Source organism: Melozone crissalis, unplaced genomic scaffold (genome assembly GCF_028551555.1).
Source record: "Melozone crissalis strain CALT ecotype California unplaced genomic scaffold, PUWL_Pcris_2 ptg000088l_1, whole genome shotgun sequence".
NCBI classification, from domain to species: Eukaryota; Metazoa; Chordata; class Aves; order Passeriformes; family Passerellidae; genus Melozone; species Melozone crissalis.
In genome coordinates, this window is record NW_026535865.1 from 1,186,821 (window position 1) to 1,207,410 (window position 20,590).

Consider the following 20,590-nt stretch of genomic DNA (forward strand, 5'->3'; position numbering starts at 1 on the left):
TATAGCCATGGTTCAAGAGGGTTTTATGGCCCTTTTTTTTTTTGGGGGGGGGGGGGATGAGGTGGGGAGAGAGGGGTAAAATCAGGCCCATAAAGGTTTTAATATTTTCCCATTCCCAGAGCATCTTCAGCCTGGGACCCACCTGCCCTTTCATTCTGCACCACACTCTGGCCCCAGTGGCACTCGTGGCCTGAACCAGAGGCAAACTGGACACAGAAATACTCTAAAATATCATGAATTATGGACCAGCTGCTCCAGCAGCATCTCATGGCCATGGGGCAGCTGCCCTGGAGGGCTGGCAGGAGGTTGGATCCCTTGGGGCAGATATTTGTGTGGGAATGTTCAGCATCACCTGTTGGTGCCTTGGGCTGTGCCTGCAGATGCCGTGTGAGGTTCCCTCATTCACTGAGAAAGTTTCCCTTTGCTTACCCTGCCCTCATGAAGCCCTCACAGATGGGGGCAGGATTGGGGTGCACTCACAGCCAGTGGGGATCACAAATCTAGTGCAGGACCCAGATCTGGTGGCAGGATCCACTTTTGGTGGATCCTTTTGGATCAGGAACAGTGAGAAGTTCTGGGGCTGAGTCCCTGCTCTCAGTCTGCACACTGGCCCCCATCCCCGGGGCTGGAGGGTTAAACTGGGAGGGTTCAGCACCTCAGGGCGGGATGCCAAGCCCAGATTAACCCGTTGAAGACGTCACTTTCCATTATGGGAAAGGCTCCCAAATATCCCTGAAGCTTTTGGTTGTGGGGATTACGCAGCAGCACACTCGGCTCCGGGCACAGAGCAGCTCCTTGGCGCTGCGGGGCCGTGGCCATGAGCGGGGCTGGGAGCTGCTCCCAGGGGCAGCCCCTGGGCAGCTGAGGGGACCATGTGGGAGTGGGTCAGGAGAGCCGTGCTGCACTCGCTGGCCACGGCCCTCCTGCGCCTCTGGAAGTGGCTGCGGGCGTTCTGGTACAAGAATGGCCTCCTGACCCTCTCCATGCTCTCGGTGGTCACCGGATGCCTCCTGGGGTTCCTGCTGCGGGCGCTGGAGCTGACAGACCTGGTGAGCCTGGCTGGAATGGTGATGGGAGTGAGGGGATGGAGTGGGGCAGGGGCAAACCCTGGTGCCAGTGAGGGTCCCAGATGGGCACAGCCCTAAAGGCAAGGGCACCTTCCCAAGAAAACCACCTCGAGGCAGGTTTCTCCCCATGGCTTTTTTCTCTTTTTCCTTTCCTTTTTTTCCAAGAAGGTGCCAACAAATGCCCAAGCTATAGGACAAATCCTGCCTCCCTCCAATGAGAGTGGGGAGCTCTGGGCTGGACCTCATGGGGCTGCAGGAGCTCGAGGTGGGATGAGGGTGGGAAAGGGGGGAATGTTTGCTCAGGGGCTAGATGCTCAGTAAACAGGCTCCCTCCAACACCACCAGCAGCACTGGCATCTGAGGGATGGGGTCCAGGGGATGGGGTTTGAGGGATGGGGTCCAGGGGATGGGGTTTGAGGGATTGGGTCCAGGGGATGGGTTTTGAGGAATGGGGTCCAGGGGATGGAGTCCTCCCGTTACTCTCCCCAGCCATGTGCAATCAAAGCACATTTCCATGCTCTGGAGAGGACCCAGCAAATAAATAGAGGGCTGATGGGGAGCCTGGAGAGCTTTGAGGAGTCACGTTCCTTTGAGGAGCCCTGGAGACAAATGCATTGGAGAAAACACACGAGAGAGAAAGGCACAATTGGCTCAGCCCCTTCCAGGAGCATCACACTGTGAAAGGCTCTGAGCTGAGAGCTCTGCCCTGGGGCAGCTGGGCCGTGGCTCAGCCCTGGTCCTGGGCCAGGCTGCTGAGCCCAGAGGGGGAATGCCGCTCGGGAGAGCTCAGCTGATGCTGGAACATCCCTGTGTTGCCCACTAGGATTTAGCAAAGTCTTGTCATTTCAATTAGGCCCTTCAGCATCAGCGCAGCAGGGATGATCTCGTTACTTAATTGAAGCTGGGTGTAATCTCCCTGCTTCCCAGTGCACACACCCGTGCTGGGCTTGAGGCTGGCAGAGTCTTGGGGCTCCAGCCCCTCATCCTGCCATGCATCAAGTTTATCCTTCCTCTGCTCCAGCCCATCCTGCCCTGTTGCCACAGCTCTGCTGTGGGCCTGGCAGCCTCTAGAGACTGTCCCCAGTAAGGACTTTTGTCACAAAATCTGGAGGAGAGCTGGAGAGGTGGCCAGTCCCTGCTTTCCTCCCGGCAATGGGAAGGTGTCACAAAGCTGAGAGACCCCCTGGCAAGGAGATCCTGTTCATTTCTGGCACTACCCCTCACACTCAGCTGGGCCCATGGCAGCTCTGCTCTGCCTGAGCTCCCTGGGGACATCAGCCACGTCCAGGTCACACACTGGGACAGTGCAGGGACAGCACAGGGGAACAATTGAGCAGCTGCCTTGGCACCCCTCAAAGCCTCAGCCTGAGGTGGTGGCTACTTTGTAGAAACCAAAAGTACCTGAGGCCATCTCAGATCCCTCCCTGACACCTCAACAGTGACACAGCAAAATAGGGGGATCAGGGATGGATGGATGATGGATGGATGGATGGATGGGGGGATGGATGGATGGATGATGGATGGATGGATGGATGGATGGATGGATGGATGGGGGGATGGATGGATGGATGGATGATGGATGGATGGATGGATGGATGGATGGATGGATGGATGATGGATGGATGGATGGATGGATGGATGGATGGGGGGATGGATGGATGGATGGATGGACGGATGGATGGATGGATGGATGTGGGGATGGATGGATGGATGGATGATGGATGGATGGATGGATGATGGATGGATGGATGGATGGATGGATGGATGATGGATGGATGATGGATGGATGGATGGATGGATGATGGATGGATGGATGGATGGATGGATGGATGGATGGATGATGGATGGATGGATGATGGATGGATAGGGGGATGGATGAATGTGGGGATGGATGAATGCATGGATGGAGGGATGGGTGGTGGGCAGATATAGGGATAGAGGGAAGGAGGGATGCTGGCCAGGCTGCTGGTCCCACAGACCCCTCACTCTCCCCTTGGTCATGGCTGTGGGATTCAGACTTTGGGGGATGTCTCTGCAGCCCTTCCCCATGTCCATGTGAGGGGTGTAGGGGGTGGAGAGATGCCATGGCACCAAAATTGTGCCATGGATGGGCCAGACACCTGGGCTCTCCCTGTACTTATCTTTTCCAGCTGCAGCCATGAGATAAATCCCACCTTTTGTTGCTGCCAACAGCTTTGGGGCACTTTTGCCCCAAATCAGATGCAGCCAAGCCTCTGCTCCCTGGTAATGAGAGCAATGACTTTTGGGAGGAGCCAGTGGTGGGAGCATGTGGACCATTCCCTAGAAGGCTACAGAATCAAGAATGGTTCTGGGAGGGGACCAACCCCCCCCGTGCTCCTCCCTTGTTTGTAGCCAGGTTTGCCATGTGGCCAATATTGCCCATCCCTGAGCCAGCTCCCAGTAAGGGACAGCAGAGAAATGGCCTCAAGGAGGGGCTGCCAGTTCAGAACCCAGCTCAGAGCTGGGTCTGGTTGGGAAAAAAAGGCAAATTCATCAAGCTTGAGCCTGAAATCATTTGCCTGACACATGCTCTGCTCTATGCAGGAGAAGCAGTATTTTTCCTTTCCTGGAGAGCTCCTCATGAGGATGCTGAAGATGCTGATCCTGCCCTTGATCACCTCCAGGTAAGACATTGTCTTCTGCTCTAAAGCACCATCTTTCCATCACGTTGAAAAGATCACCCTGCAACACCCCAGTGAGGAGATTACCTGAAAACTGCATGGGGTGAGAATAATCCTGGCTCCAGGCAGCTGGCAGCCAAGCAGATGGCTTGGTGTCCATCAAACCCCACGATTTCCCAGCAGCAGTCTGGGATAAATCCTCACCTGGATTTGGTAGGCACTTGCACCCACCTCAGATACCTGCACTGGCTGGGGTGTTTCCCTCCTTTTGGGCAGCTGGTGGTTCCAGGACCATCTGTGGGCAGTTGTGACGGGCTGCTTAACCTCAAAGCAGATTCTCTTAGAGGGATTTGAGAAAGTTCGGGTAAAAAATCATAGGTGTTCCTCAGTGCTGTGTATGTGTTTGCAAATTCCCATTTTATTGGTCCATACATACCTAGAAATAAGGAACAGAGCCAGCAGTCCTACTGGGGTCTAAGCAAGGTCTTGAAAACCTTGCATGGATTGAGATATTGCAAACAAATGTTGGCATGTGCTCATCAGACACACACAAATGGTCAAGTCCTTGCTCCCTCGAGGATGTGTCTTTTCTCTATTGTTGGTCAGAGTTTGCTTGTTGTCCCATTTGTCTCTGGTTCATTTCTGAGGACAGAGTGGTCTCTATCCTGGCCACACTTGACCTGTTCAGTGAGGTCTGTACCTCACATCCCTCCCTGAGGTGCCTGGGGTTCCCTTTGCTCTCAGGCCTCCCTGCAGCAGTTGCTGGGTGCTCTCCTCTGATCACTGCTGTCTGTGGGTGCAGGCTCTGCAGAGCCTCCTGCGAGTTTTCTTTCATGTTGGATTGAACCAAGGACTTTTCTATAATTACTGAATTTGTAAAGTTGTAATTCGGCTCCTGCTGGGTTCAGATTTGCCCCAGCAGGCTGCACAAGGTCTGGATAGCTCAGTCCTTTAGGGACAGACTGCCCGGGTTCCCAAGCAGCTCTCAGCCGCTGGCAACGACAGCAAGCTTAAGGGATATCAGCTCTTTAGTGATTCCAGCTCTTTGTGATTCCAGCTCTTTGTGATTCCAGCTCTTTGCTGGCTCAGTGCTGCAGGCAGGCAGACTCAGGGTGAGAGAGGAGAAGGCTGTTCTGGTGTTCCACAGTGATGTCTGTGACAGTGGTCACAAGGGTCTTCAGGGTGAGAGAGAGACGAGAATGTTGACTTCATGTTCAGAAGGCTTGATTTATTATTTTATGATATATATTACATTATGACTCTACTAAAAAGAAATAGAAGGAAAATTCTCAGAAGGCTAGCTAAGCTAAGAATAGAAAAGAATGAATAACAAAGATCTGTGTCCTGGCAGAAAGCGGGCACAGCTCTGCCGTGAGTGGTCAGTAAATCCAAACATCCACAGGAGACCAATCACAGATGCCCCTGTTACATTCCACAGCAGCAGATAACCATGGTTTACACTTTGTTGCTGAGGCCACGGCCTCTCAGAAGGGAGAAAAATCTCAAGAAAAGATTTTTCACAAAAGATATCTGTGACAATGTCTTTACTGGGTGATCTGTGAAGGGTTCCAGCGACAGCTTTTCTACAGGACTGGGCTAAAACAGCCCATTATACAGGGTATAGGGGATCAGAAATTGTCCAATAGCAGGGGTTAAAAGGGAGTGACCTGTAGGCTTACAGAGAGATAAGCTGGGGTCTGAAAGGCAGAAGAGAGGGGCTTCCAGCTATTCACCATGACTTGGCATTTCCTATCTTTAGGCCTCTGCCCTCCACGGGGCCTTTGCAATCCCTGTGCCTGCTACAAAGTGGTGCCTTCCCTCTGCACAGCATCCCAGAGGGGCCTGGGTGTGCTCTGGGGATGGAGCTCTGGAGATCCCCAAGCCTTGAATTGGAAAGCACCACCTATGCCAGGGTTGCTTTTCTGGACTCTCTTGAGTTTCCAAGGCCCTTCTGGGCCCTTCTGGATGTGTGGCTGCTGAATGGCATCCATGGGCTGACCACCACCTCAGCCCCCCTGTGTGTCCCCAGGGCTGGCACTGACCCCTGCACCCTTCGATCATGTGCAGGGGCTTAGTGTGGGTCTGTGCATGGGGGGCACACTACAGCCCCAAACACTCACATTTCATAGAATCCTGGAATATCCTGAGCTGGGAGGGACCCTCAGGGATCATCAGTGCACCCCCTGTCCCTGCACAGCCACCCCAACACCCCACCCTGAGCAGCCCTGGGAGCTCCTGCAGCTCTGGCAGCCTTGGCACCATTGCCTGGGCAGCCTGGGCAGTGCCCAGCAGCCTCGGGGGGCAGAACCTTGCCCTGAGCTCCATGCCAAGGCCTGGCACAGCTGCAGCCCTTGCTGGGCTCCTGTCCCTGTGCCAGAGCAGAGCTCAGCCCCTGCCCCTGTGCCTGCCCTGGGGAGGAGCTGCAGCCCCCGAGGAGCCTCCCCTCAGTCTCCTGGGCTGCAGCTGAACCAGCCAAGTGCCCTCAGCTGCTCCTCAGCCCTTGCCCAGCTCCGTGTCCCTCCTCTGGGCACTCTCCAACAGCTTTGGGTCCTTCTGATGTCGTGGTGCCCAAAGTGCCCCCAGCACTGGAGCTGAGGCTGCCCCAGGGCAGAGCAGAGTGGGACAATCCCTCCCTGGGCCTGGTGCCCCAGCACAGGGTGGCCCTTGGGGCTGCCAGGACCCAGCAGTGACTCAGATCCAACTTGCACTGACCAGGACCCCCAGGGCCCTTCCCAGGGCGCTGCTCTCCAGCCTCTCATCCCCAGCCTATCCCTGCACCCATGGCTGCCCCATCCCAGGGCTGGATCCAACACTTGCCCTGTTAAACACCACATGGCTGGGGGTTTCCCACTCCTCACATTTGTCTGGGTCTCTGTGTGTGGCCTCTCTGCCCTTGAGAATTTCAGCAGTTCCTCCCAAGTGAGCCTCAGCAAACCCAGTCCTGCACCCAGCTTGTCCCCACCACCAGCACTGCTCTCCCTGCTGGGGCAGCCTGTGATGCCCTCTCTATTTTTAGTTTTGCTGAGAAGTAGCTTATGGGTTCCTTCTTAGGAAAGCTTATGTGTGCATGAAATCTGAACCTGCAGGTCCCTCCTGGGGGCATGGGGTCCATCCCCAGCAGGATTTTATGAACCTTGCTGGTACCTTCCTTTGCTCCTCACAATGGCACACAGCAGTGGCAGAGGCAATGGAGATATAAGATAACAGCATCTCACAAAAAAGGAGCAACATCAGAACAACTTAGAACAACTAATATAATAAACTTCTTAGCCCTCACAGAAAACACAGCCAGACCTTGAGAAGAAGCTTGGAGGTGTCTCCTGCCCTTCACAGCTCAGCTTGGGGTGTCACAAGCTCATCCTGGGTGTGAGATCCTGTAGATACTGGCACAGGAATGTGCAAGAGCTCAGTGATGCCCTTAGGCTTTGGTTTAAAAAAGCGACAGGAACCCCTCCCACCGTGGAGATTTTGCCCATCAGGTGCATCTTGTGCAGTCTGGGGAGCAGACAGTGACCCCTCTGCTCTGTGCTGCAGCCTCATGTCTGGGCTGGCCACCATGGATTCCAAGGCCTGTGGGAAGATGGGGGTGATCACCATCACCTACTACCTCTGGACAACCTTCATGGCAGTGACCGTGGGGATCATCCTCGTGGTCAGCATCCATCCTGGGGCAGCTGCCCAGAAGGACAACTACTCTGTGGGGAAAGTGGTGCTCAGCTCCGCCGACGCGCTACTGGATTTAATCAGGTGTGTCCTGGAACCCAGCAGAGCCAAGGCTGTGGTAACAAACTCTTCCCAGAAGGTTCTGAGTTCCCAGAAGACCCTGAGTTCTCAAGGGGAACAGGAGAACCGCTGGCCAGGTGCTGGTACCTCCAAGGCCATCAACATGGGATTCCTTTCCCCCAGCCATCTCCTCCAAGCCCAGCAATATGGGGCTCATTTCCCCATGCCATCCCCTCTGGCCCCTCTGGCACTGCCCCTGCTCTCCCAAAGCCATCAGCAAGGAGATGCCCTGCAGCAGAGATCAGGCACGGTTCCCAGCAAGGTTTGGATTCTCCTCTGCAGCCCCAGCTGGGACAGCCGAGCCCAGAGCTGGGTTAGGCATGGATGGGGTTACCTGGGGAGGGGTTGCAGCAAACACCCAGGGGCTGGGGGAGAAGCTCCATCTCTGGAGCTACTGGATTGACTGGACCAGGCTCTGAGCAGGGGCTGCAGATGGCAGATGTCCATCCCAGGCTCAGGCTCCCCACCAAACACATTTACTCATGGTTCTCAGTCCTGCTTTGCATTCACCTTCCAGCCTTTCTTTGCTCTCAGCCTGCACAGCTGTCATAAGCTGTTGTTGGCTTTCATGTCCTCCTCTGGACATTGTGCCCACCAGAAGTGCTGCCCAGGATGCTCCCTGTGCTCTCATAACACTCTAGCCCTGTGTCATTGGTCTCTTACAGAAACATGTTTCCTTCTAACCTGGTTGAAGCTTCGTTCCAGCAGGTGAGTTCCCCTGACCCCTCTGCGTGCTCAGCTCCACACTGGGCTGCCTCTGCCCGCCCACAGCCTGGACAGGAGCCCCTTCCCCTCCCTTCCCTTCCTCTGCATCCCCCACGCTCACCCAGGGCGGGCCCTGAAGGTGGGAGGGCGCTCACAGAGACCCCGTGCCTGCCCTCTGCCTGCCAGGCTCCCCAAGGGAGCAGCACAAACCCCTCAGACCCTGCTCAGACCCCTCAGACCCTGCTCAAAGCCCTCAGACCCTGCTCAGACCCCTCAGACCCTGCTCAAACCCCTCAGACCCTGCTCAAAGCCCTCAGACCCTGCTCAGACCCCTCAGACCCTGCTCAAACCCCTCAGACCCTGCTCAAAGCCCTCAGACCCTGCTCAGACCCCTCAGACCCTGCTCAAACCCCTCAGACCCTGCTCAAAGCCCTCAGACCCTGCTCCTGGGCAGGGCAGGGGCGGCATGGGCTGGGCACAGGCAGGGAAGGGGGCACAGAGAAGGGACACCGAGAAGGGACACAGAGAAGGGACACCGAGAAGGGACACACAGGAGGGACACACAGGAGGGACACACAGGAGGGACACACAGAAGGGATGCCTGAGGGAAGGTACAGTGGTCAAAGGGGACAGCTGGAGTGGCCAGCTAGGCTGTAGGGACAGGGAAAACAAACTGCTGGCATTGGGAAAGCATCGGTAAAGCTCCCGGGAGGGGGAATGGAGGGACAGAGGGACCCCAGCGCTGGGCTGGCATCACCAACACCACGAGTCTGCTCTGCAGCCTTGGCTGAGCACGGTCTGCAGCCAACAGCCACAGCTCCCCCTGCCTGACTCTCACCCTTGTCCCCACCAGCCTTTCACTGCCTGGAAACCAAACCTTGACCTGCAGGAGCACCAGCCCAGGGCTGGCTTGGCCTCCGTGCTGAGAGCAGGACAGAGCTCATGCCAGCACACACTGACCTCCCTCCTTTGCTTCTCTTCCAGTACCGAACTGTTCTTGTCCCGGTGGTGAAATCTCCTGGTTTTCCAAAGATCCCGGGAAAACCTGTCAATTTTATTTACTTTGCACCTGATGACAAAAACCCTGAAATCCACCGGCCTGTGTTCCTTGAGCTGACACCATCACCCGAGATGACCTACAGGACCCTGGCTGGGACCAGCAACGAGATGAATGTCCTGGGCATTGTCATCTTCTCAGCAACCATAGGTACCTGCTCCTCCACGGCCAGGGCAGCCCAGGTGCCACTGCTGCAGCACCAGGGTTTGCAGAGCAAAAGATGTGGGACAAGGTTCTTTTAGCTTCAACTAAAAGGGGAATGGGCTCAGCACAGAGCTCGTGCCAAGGCCCTCACTGAAAGTGGAGGCATGGGCAAGGCTGGTTTATCCCTCACAGCCCCCGTGCCGGTCCTGAGGGTTCTCAAACCATTACATCAGCTGGGGATTCCTTTTAATGAGGTCTGAAGCGAGGTGTAATTTTGCGGAGGCTGCCTGGGACACAGCTCACCACAAAGCCCCAAACTCTTCATGCTGAGTGAGTGTGCAGCCCCTGAGCAGGCAGGATGTGACAGCACGGTCAGATGTGGGGCTGTTATGAGGATTCCCAACAGGACTTTCTGAGGAGGTGGGACAGCATCCTGCATTGAACAGCTTGCAGTCCTGTGTGGAAAAGGTGCTTGCAGCAATTCTGGGAAGGAAGAAGGAGCAGGGGCTGTGGAGAGACACGTGCAGGGGAGGAGGTTTAAAGGGGAGAAAGTCATTGAAAGGAGGAACTTGAAGCTGCCTCAAAGCATAAGCGGACACAGGTGCAAGGCTGAGGGAGAAAGGGAGGAAGGAGGGATCAGAAAGGAAAGAGAGTAGGAGGCAGTGAGATGAGCAGAGTGGTAGGATTATGTGTAGATTAAGAGGTGAGGGCAAGGAGCTTGAACTTTGTGTATAAGGAACCAAAAAGCCAATTAGGGGATTTGAGGTGTGGAGGCAGCACAGCCAGCACAGCCCTGGAGTGCAGTCAGAGCCTGGGGAGCAGCCAGCTCCAAATGTGAGGCCTGAGGTGGCCACAGTGAAACTGGGCAGAGCCAGAGCCACTGACAGACCCCTACAGCCAGAAGGTGTCTCTGGAACCTCCTGTCCCAGCAACCAACACCCAGCAAAGCTGCTGAGCTCCTGCCCACAGGACACGTGCCCCCTCCAGCCCGGCCAAACCTGCAAGGAGAAGCTGCTTTTCTCTCCTAAGATGACACTCCACAACCCCTCCAGCGTGGGAGTGGGATCAGCCAGAGCTGGGAGGCGGTGGGGGATCACCTGAGCCAGCCTCAGCCACCACCTGCACTTGCCATGCTTTGCCCAGGATTAGAGCTCCACAGACTGGCACAGCATCACTGCACCAGGCACAGGCAGCTTGATAAAGGGCATTCATACACCCACAGGGGGCTTTCCTTATGAGGAGAGGCTGATCTGAGTTTGCCTGGCAGAAAACAGAGAGGGACAGGCACAGCCCATGCCTTGGGAAACAGGGATCACCTGCACGCAGCACGGTGGGGCAGCTGGAAGCTGGCTGAGCTCTCAGCAAAGTGTGTTTGTGTCCAGCACCAAAAATAGGGAGCTGGTGAGGCTCAGACCAAGGCATCCATGCAGCACCCACCAGGTACCCAGAGTGACCCCAGCTCTGACAGTTCTTCACTGGCACTGAGGGCCTCTCTGCTGCTTTTGAAATCCAGGAGGGGGCAGAGCTTTCAAGATCCTTATCTGTCTGTTTACTCGGGCCATGTCTCCCAAATCAGCTCTCTAGGACCTGAAGAGAAATTACTTTCTTCCAAAACAGCTGTTGTGGCTACCAAATACTGGATTTGTCCACAGAGCTGAGATTTAAACATGCCAAGCCTTGTCTCATTTCTGGGCTGCAAATGCAACCCCACCTCATCTTTCTTTTGAGCAAGGCAAGAGACCCAACCACCAACCAAGGGCTTCTTGGAGTCCTCAACCCTGAACACTGAGGAGGGATAAGCAGGACAAGATCCCGTCTATATTCTTCTTTTTCAAGATAAAGCAGACACCTGCACAGTGCTTCAAAATTAATTATAGCCAACACAGGAAGAAGGACTTGCACCAAGCTGGAAACAAGATGGGCAAATGCTCAAAGGTTCCTTTTCCCTTTGCTTGATGGGTTCCTGGAAAGCCTCCCAGGCAGTGAAAGCAATGGGGTTTAGCACTGGCAGACATGACAGCACCATATCCTGTCCAACCATTCAAACCACAGCCTGTATTTCTGCTCAAGTATTCCTTCAACAGAAAATTAGACTGGATTAGATTAATGCAACATCAAAGGAAAAAAACAGATTTAGGAGAGAAGGCTTAATGCCTGTATCTAAGCAACTCACTCAGATCCTTCCTGACATCACACTGTACACCACGTGTGTTGTCACCACCATGGCACAGCCTGTGAGCCACCAACAGTGACCAGCCCAGCCCAGGAGGGAGCCAGGAGGGGCCTGAGCACTGCTGGGGCCCCTTTCACTCCACAGCAGGGCAGGGATGCAGCACAGCATCCCATCCTCGGCTACAGAGAGCCCTGCCACACCTTATCCTTAAAAGAAATCCCTTTTTCTTTCCAGAGGTCATTATTCTTGCATTATCAAATAGCAATCCAGATAGCCACTAATCCAGCTAATCCACAGTTTATCCACCTCAGGAAATGACCCTTCCAGCATTGAGCAGCAGTGAAGTTTATCTGTTTTCTGTGCAAGGAAGAGTCCAAATCCTGGATTTGGGTCTGCTGGGGTTTTGTGAAAAAAGGCCAAATGCTTGTGTTTGCTTGGGACAGAGAATGGCTCTGGCTTGTAAGAGCACACAGCAACAGGACTAAATCAGGTTTAAATGGTGACCCCCATTCTGTGGCCACCAGACCCTCAAGACACTTGGCCTGTCAGGTGCTGCTCCCAAGTAAAGTAACGTGCTGTGCTTGCTTGCAGGACTCCTCCTGGGGAAAATGGGCGAGCGAGGAGCACCCCTGGTCAACGTGTGCCAGTGTCTGAACGAAGCAGTCATGAAAATTGTCTCGATGGCTGTTTGGTAAATCTGGTTTTGACTGATCACTGACTGATTGATTTTCTTTCCTTCTATCTAATGGCGGTGCCAGTCACATGTCTGCAAGTGTCTGTTGTGAGCACTGAATTTTTGTACAACTGTACTGCACAGTACCAAACACTGCCATGTCTATCTGCAGTGCTACTGTGATTGCTGTATCCTCATAATTTTTTATGCTTCTTCTTTGCAGGTACTTCCCCTTTGGCATTGTATTTCTCATAGCTGGAAAGATCTTGGAGATGGAAGATCCCTCGGTTATTGGACAGAAGCTGGGACTGTATGTCATCACAGTAGTGTCAGGGCTTGCCGTGCATGGAATCATCCTCTTACCTCTGCTTTTTGTGCTCATCACCAAGAAAAACCCCTTTGCTTTCATTCAGGGGATACTGCAAGCCTTGCTGATCGCCTTAGCTACATCCTCCAGGTAGGAAAACGTGGCTGGAACCTGTGGATACTGCAGAGCAGGGATGTGGTTTAGCCAGGGAGACATGGCTGTGTCTGGCCAGGTGAGCTCTGGGGGCACAGGTGTAACTCGAGATAAAATGAAGCTCCAGCACTGTTTGAAATGGGAATGCTCCTGCTTTTAGGAGGAAGCAGATGCTCAGCCCTGCCCTGGTCAGCCAGCCTGGGCAGCTCCTGGGGCTCTTCCACTCACCCTCTGCCAGGGTTTTCCCAGGGCAAACCAGCACTGTTTTTGTGTGGGTGTGCACACTTCATTCCATTGCTGCAGTTTTCTTTCCATTAATTCAAACTAGGGCTGTCGTAGGTACTTTATAAACTGCATGGGGTTGTGATCCTGGAGTTTAACTGAAAACACCAAAAGCTCTTCTGAACACTTTACTGACAATGTAAAATCAACTACAGTATATCCCAAGTTCATCCACAGAAAAATCTTGCCTACTTTGAAAAGATTTTAATCATTTTAGATTATATTTACCTATTCTGTTTTCATTGAAATACATTCCTTAGAACAATGAAAAAAACTTCACACTATTAAAACTTTTCTGGCCTTTCTGTTGCTTCTCCACAGAATCCCAGTAAAACCACCTGGACTACGCCTCCCTTCCCCAATGCCCACTGCTGCAACTGTTGCTTCTGCAACTCTTAATACCTGGTCTCGTCCTGAACCTGGATCTCCAGCTCTGTCTCCATCAGGCTTCTCCTCCCTCTGCTCTGCAGCCAGCTAAGGGAGGGAGAACTGTCACAGAGAGAACACCCTGCTCTGTGTCCCAGCCCCATGGTCCCCATTGCTCTGCACCCAGAGCCCTTCCCAAATGCAGTCCCCCCCTCCCAGAGTCTGTTGCAATCCCATGGACTTCTTTTCTGTGGTTTCCTTTCTTCAGCCTGTTCTTCCTCCACTCCTCATCCCAGTTCCTGTGGGACAGTTGTCATCTTCATGCTAGACAGAAAGGAGAGAGAGAGGTCAGGGTTGCAGAAGCTGAGGCAGGCACCCCTCATGGAGCAGACAGGTGAGGATGACGAGGGTCTGGCTGGACCCCAACCCAGCCAGTGCTGGCACACACTGTCTCACGCTGCAGGATTAACGTGGGCACCAGGGATGGTCAAGAGAGCTGCAGCCATGGCACACAGGTGGTTACAGTGGTGCCTTCAGCCACTGAAATGACATTCTGACATTTTCTCTCTCAGCCTGCAGCTCACTTTGCTGATAATGTCTATTCCCCGGGTGGTGAGAGCTGAAGAGATTTTCATTGCTGCAGCAATTTGTGTGACATTGCAGCACCCACCCCCAGGAGGGCTGGTATTTCTGTCCCACCACACTGACTCCAACTTGTAAAGCTCAATGCAAACAGCAATTCCTGCTCATTTCTTGTCCTGCAGCTCAGCCACCCTGCCCATCACCCTCAAGTGTCTCCTGGAGAACAACGGCATCGACAGGCGCGTGGCGCGCTTCGTGCTCCCCGTGGGCGCCACCATCAACATGGACGGCACCGCGCTCTACGAGGCCGTCGCTGCCATCTTCATCGCCCAGGTCAACGAGTATGAGCTGGACCTGGGACAAATCATAACCATCAGGTACAAGTTTCTCTGCAGCAGCCACATTATTTCTCTCTATTCCTATTTATGGACATTAGGAGAACCTCTTGCATTTTTGCTGTTTGCAGAGATCTGGTTAATGCAGAGTGACCTTTGCTGGGGAGCTGAGCAGCATGTCCCAGTCCCTGTGCTGTGTGCCAGGGAAAGCTGGGCTGGCTCTGTGCCCCCAAAGTGCTGCAAGTCAAGGACTTTGCCTGTAGGGAAAAGCCGAGCTGCACAGACATGTGGCTGGAGCAGGTCAGCACTGCAGGGCTGAGCATGGAACAATTTCTGCAGGTGCCATATACTCCCTTTCAGGAGTAGGATATTCTCATTTTATAGTCAGGGAAATAAAGCATGTAACTAAATAATAATTAAGTACATTTGCAAATATTTATCAATTTTAATGAGGAAGTCCCTACCCTGAAGGCAGGGGGGAGCCCAGAGCCAGGGCACCGGCTGCCAGACAGGGAAATTAGTGATAGCACTGGGGAGCAGCAAAGTGGAGGAAGTCAGGTCCAATCCAGTCCTTCCCCACAGCAAGACCTTACTCTGCCATGCAAACACGGCAGTGTGAGCTGCTCAGCCACCTTCTCTTTGCAGCATCACGGCCTCAGCAGCCAGCATTGGGGCCGCTGGGATCCCACAGTCCGGGCTGGTCACCATGGTCATCGTGCTCACCTCCGTGGGGCTGCCCACCGAGGACATCACCCTCATCATCGCCGTCGACTGGGCTCTGTAAGTGCTCTCCAGGCCACTGCTGTGGGCAGTGCCTGTGTCAATTCATGGTGCTGTATCTTCATCTTGATGGATGAAACCAGACTGCTCTCAAGACACAAACTGATGCTGGATTACACTTGTCACAGACAAATAAACTCACAGCTTGTGAAATGTGCCATTCTAAAGAATTCAGATAAAAACACAGTGAGTCATTAGGTGAGAAACCACAGAGCAGATGCTGAGTTAGGGAAGTGACATGTGGGTGGCTGGTTTGTACTTTCCATATCCCCAGGGAAAAGAGGGAACAGTGCCAAGTATCAAGGCTGCTTTTCTCTTTCCTTCCCCCTTTTCTCTTTCCCCCAACAAAGGAAGGTTAACACACCACCAGTTCAACCTTTCAGCACCACAAGGTACCCAACACTGCTGGCACCTTCTACTAATGTGAGAGGTGCCTGGATAGACAAGAGAGGATCAGTAGCTGGATCTACAGCATTTCTCCTCGAGAGGCATCTCAAGGAGCTGATGACTTGCTGAGGCAGCTCTCCCTGCACTTAGCACAACAGTGCCTGTCCCAGTTCGGGAGGTGGCACTGGCAGGTCCCTGCTCTGCTCACACAGGCAGGGTCACACAGATGCTGCCCCAGCACGGGGCTCACATCTCCAAAACCAACACAGCATTGGCCACACCAGTGGGAGGGACACTCAGGATGGGGGCTGGCGTGTCCCAGAGCCACCAGCACCCCGGGCACGCTGGCTGAGGCCAGCCCTGCATCCTGATCCTGGCGCTGTCTCCGCAGGGACCGGCTGCGCACCATGACCAACGTGCTGGGGGACGCGCTGGCCGCCGGCATCATCGCGCACGTGTGCCACAAGGACTTCGCCCCAAAGCCCCCCCCGGTACGTGGGACATGGGGGGCGTGGGACAGGGCAGGATGGGCACAAGGCACCTGCTCACTCCAGAAATTAAAACTCTGCTCTGATTTTTGCAGCAAAACCCAGTGAGCAACACAGACAAGTTTCTTTCTGCAGAGACCTCACACCTGCATCCCAAGGACAAAGGGATTGAAATAACCGAGGAAACGCTGTTGGATCAGACGGGAGTTCACTATAACATCTGCCAGGTGTAGATAACAGCACTCCTGCTCCCAGAAACGGCATCTTGGTGCTAAACACTGACATTGGGAGTGTCACATGCGGATGCTCTGCAAGATAAAGGCCTTACTTGGCACAGAAAGTGGGAAAACCCTCTCTTACCCAGCAGGCACCCAAAGAGCATGGCTCTGCCACTGGGGCAGGGAGCCAGCTCCTCCCTGCGCCTGAGGACACAGCTGGGAGCTCGTTGCCCTGTCCTAAATGGCTGGGTTTGAAGGATTTATCACTCCTATTTTTCCAAGCTCACCTATTTCTGAAAGCGAGGGAGGTGAGCAGGTGTCAGCAGACTGGATTTGGTGGGAATGCAGAAGGGATGGGACATAACACTGAACCCTCTGGCCAGCAGCTCTTCCCTGGAGGCCAGGCTGTGCTCCAGAAGCTTTTGTTTTCCTTATTATAGAGATTATTTTTTTAATCAATGCTTTTTATTTTACTACTGGGTTCTGATATAAAAACTGAGATTAAGTGATTCTTTGTCTAGAGCTCAAAATCCAAGTGGGACATAACTAGATTTCCCAGCTGTCGGGTTACAGACAGGACGGCTGAGCTGTTGCACTTTCAGGGACAGTGGGATCCACTGGCTGCAGGGAAGGAAGGCCCAGCTGCACACCTGTTTCTACAGCTGTTTTAGTACAGAGAACTAATTACCCAGGCCCAATTGCAACTGTGTTGATTTTCCCAGCTAAGGATCTGTCCCCAAGCTCAAATTCCAATTACAGCCTTAAAATCCAGGCTTCCCAGGGCAGCCTTCTACACAAAAGCCTTTTATATCAACAATTCATGTCAGTGAATTAATTTGTCTCTCAAAATGTCAGCTCATCCCTTTTCTCCTTCTTGATCTTTCCTGACATAGAATTGGGAACCGTAACACAGCTCAGACCCCCACTCACATCACTGAATGTTCTCCAACTGCACATAAAGAAAACATTTTCTGTGCAGAATTCTTTCCAGCTGAAGTCAGAGGTTGTAAAAAATTTTCTAATTTAGAAGAAATATTCATTCCAGTTTTGCCAAATGAAAAGCAGAAACTATTAAATATCATAAACCAGCTTTTGCAAAAAATTGTCTTCTTTTAACTTAAGAAAGCCTTCACATAATTAGAATCCTGGGCAACATAAGCTTGAGACACTGCTGCTAACTTTGGCCTTTTTCACCCTTTCTCCTTGGTGAGGTTAATTAATACCTTCTTAAACATTACAGCCCAGCTGCTCTACAGGGAGCACTCACATCATTGGCAAACCCAAAATAATCACATTTCAAATTAATCTCTGCAGCTTCCCCAGACATCCCTCCCTCCTCCCCATATCATTTATGATCACCTTGGTACACCACACGCTGGTTCAGCATCACAGGCCCTGAAAGGCTTTGTGGCAGTTCCTCTATAGCAGGAGTGAGCTCAGGCACCCAGAGCCCCTGGGAGATGCTGGTGAGCCCTGGGGAGGCTCCAGGGGGCCCCAGCCTGGACAAGGACCGAGCACCCTGTCCTGTGCAAGACACCCACACCCCACAGACACAGCTGGACAGACACCTCCAGTGCTCCTGACTGCTCCAACACAGGAATTAAACCAGGCAAGACTGATGAGACCTGTCTGGTCAGTCACTGGTGCAAGGGAGCACCCACATCCCTCACTGGATGAGTCCAGGCCAAGCAGCACAGACACCAGCACAGGCAGCAGAGACGAGCCCCACTTTCACATCCATTCTCCTCTCATTAGTGAGCTCTGGATATTACAGCACACAATTAACCCTGCAACAAAAGGCAGGATGCCACATCCACAGCAAAGGTCCCTGAGTGAGTGCTGGGGCTGCAGGATGAGCCTCTGGGCAGTCACTGCCATCACTGGGCTCTGGCTTATCCCAGACCACCTTATCCCCTGCCCTAGAAACTGCAACTCATACTAAAACAACTTAAACAGCACATCCTTGAGCTCACTGCAACAAAGAAAAAATTATTACTGAAAAAACTGAATATCATGTCTCAGTAATAAATCTAGAGCTGGTGAAACAAATCCCACCCTGTACAACTCACCCCAGGAGCTGCAAGTCCTGTGCTTCATCAATCCCAGAATGGCTGCATTGGAAAGGAACTGAAAGCTCATCTCCCATGGGCAGGGACACCACCAGACCAGGCTGCTCCAAGCCCTCATCAACCTGGCCTTGAAAGTGTTGGTAACATCCGTTACTATCTGGTGAGATGTTTTGGTTTTGGAAATCAGCAGGAATTATTTTGGTGCTAGTAAGGTAAAGTGTCATGCTGGAGTCCACGCAGCCTTGTCCTTGTGAAAAATACAGCAAGGGAGACCTTTGAGTCCAGCAGCCTCAAAACTGGGCTGTCATCATTGTGCCCTTCTAACAGGATAAAACAAGGGGGGAAAATAATTCAGGTGCTTCTGAAAATCTTTGTGGTCTGGTCTAGAGGGAAGGCATCATTATTGATGGGGAAAACCCAAAGGCAGCAAGGACAATCCACCTTCAGCACTGCACACAGGCACAGGAGAGGCACCTGAACACCTTTTAACAGGTGGAAATTGCAGAAAAGTAAATGAAGCAGAGTTATGGGATGGCCCAGCTGGTGAGGGGCCCACTGTCCCAGGCTGTGCCTTTGGGATGGCACCATCCCAACCCCACCCGTGTTTTCAATAATCTGCTGCTGGGGAAATGCTGACACCAGTGTTTATCTGCTGCTCAGGGGGGAACAGCAGCCCACCTGTGCCAGCCCTGAGAGCTGGTGGCACCCATGGAACCCCAGAATGCCAGCAGGGCTTTTGTAGAGAGCAACACAAACTCACCAGGGGCGAGGAACAGGAGATTTCTAGAAGACAAGAAAGTAGCAGACTGGACAAAGTCACTGGGCACCACCAGGAAGAGTTTTATTCTGTACCAACTGTACTCAGGAGACCAGGATGAGGGGAGGTGAAGTTCCACATGTCCCACATCAGGAAACCTGAAGTGTCTTGCTTGGCAAACTGAAGCCCATCTATACAGCCTCAAAAAAGGTAAAAACAGGGGAGTTGGGCACTGCCCAGGCTGCCCAGGCAATGGTGCCAAGGCTGCCAGAGCTGCAGGGGCTCCCAGGGGTGCTCAGGGTGGGGGTGTTGGGGTGGCTGTGCAGGGACAGGGGCTGCACTGATGACCCCTGAGGGTCCCTTCCAGCTCAGGATATTCTGTGGTTCTGTAATAAATTCTACTGGCTGACACACTGCACCTTCAAAGTTGTATAAACTATTTTCCCAGGCACCTGTAAGAAGAGGTGCCCCTCTCTGTTCTAGCACTCAAAATCTAACTCTGTGTTATTTCCATGCAATCAGAGAAGTACAAACAGTGCAAGGCATACACCCTACAGCACAGAAATCTGGTGTACAGAAAGCACAAAGCTCAAAGCTGTATTTCTTCTTTGGAAATCCTTGTTTTCCTTACAAACAAAAATCTCAGCTGCTATGGTAATATAGGTGATCCCTGGGTAACGGCTGCTGTGTGTAATATTGTAATAAAGCTGGAGAGCAACTGGGTGAAGGAATTTGGCTGTTATACAAGTGTTATTTACTGAAAAAAAAATGAAGGAAAAAAACACTGAAGAAAAGCTACTTTGGTGAACTAAAATCCATGTGGAAGATATTTATAGAGTCTGTGGTTATTAAGCAAAAGGAAAAGTTGAAGCAGCCCTTGGCTTTGGGGCACTTCCCAGACAGCAGGACAGAAAATCCACCTGCTGGCCACATGAGCCTTGATGGGGAATGGCATTTCTGCAATGGTATTTGGGAATCTGAGGATGTGACTGGCCATAAACATTAAGCATAAGTGAATTTTCATTGAACAGAATGACTTGAGTGTACACTTTATTCAGAAGACACTGGCTTGCTCCTACAAGCCCATGGATAAGTTACCTCAATCCTACAGATTGGTTCTTTTCTGTGCATCAGCTGTCTTCCAGAGAACAAATTATTTTTACATATCCGAATTTATAAAATTATGAGTTTTGATCAGAGACTTTCACTTTTATATTATTTTCACACCTTTTTAGGATGCATAAATGGAGTTGGAAGGGCACTGTCAGCACAGCACTGCTGACATCCTTCCTTTGGATCACAATGTGCCTCGGTTTGTGTTTTACTAAATCTGAAAAAAATAACAAAATAACTCATGTGGCAAAATACAATCCAAACAACAGATGTGAAAACCAGCCCAAAGATCTCTTTTAATTTAAAATACTATCCACTTCAAAATTAGTCTGCCAGTTTTCTAGAATAATTTTGAAAAGACCCTTTCACAAAAAAATTTAAAAGTAATTATTTAAATCTATTAAAACCCCAGGTTTCTCTGTAAAACCAGATTTCCAAAGCATCTCTGAATGACAGATATGGCTCAGGTAAGTTTTTTTTTTGACAATCACAGCATATAACCTCCACTA

At 52.3% G+C, this 20,590-nt stretch overlaps 1 protein-coding gene across 1 annotated transcript; it reads left to right on the forward strand.

Moving 5' to 3' along the window:
- Positions 1-872: 872 nt before the first annotated feature.
- On the forward strand, positions 873-18,054 carry LOC128946906 (excitatory amino acid transporter 5-like). The gene is made up of 11 exons (XM_054290925.1): positions 873-1,049; positions 3,633-3,712; positions 7,244-7,456; positions 8,158-8,200; positions 9,182-9,404; positions 12,163-12,262; positions 12,468-12,701; positions 14,117-14,311; positions 14,915-15,049; positions 15,828-15,927; positions 16,020-18,054. The coding sequence occupies exons 1-11, from the start codon at positions 873-875 to the stop codon at positions 16,155-16,157; spliced, it is 1,638 nt and encodes a 545-aa protein (XP_054146900.1). The 3' UTR covers positions 16,158-18,054.
- The last annotated feature ends 2,536 nt before the right edge of the window (positions 18,055-20,590 follow it).

Excerpts from the sequence above, each read along its gene's own strand:
- LOC128946906 (XM_054290925.1), top strand. The coding sequence starts at position 873 with ATGTGGGAGTGGGTCAGGAGAGCCGTGCTGCACTCGCTGGCCACGGCC. Across the intron at positions 12,263-12,467 it reads ATTGTCTCGATGGCTGTTTG|GTACTTCCCCTTTGGCATTG; the intron begins GTAAATCTGGTT and ends TCTTCTTTGCAG. Across the intron at positions 15,050-15,827 it reads ATCGCCGTCGACTGGGCTCT|GGACCGGCTGCGCACCATGA; the intron begins GTAAGTGCTCTC and ends CTGTCTCCGCAG.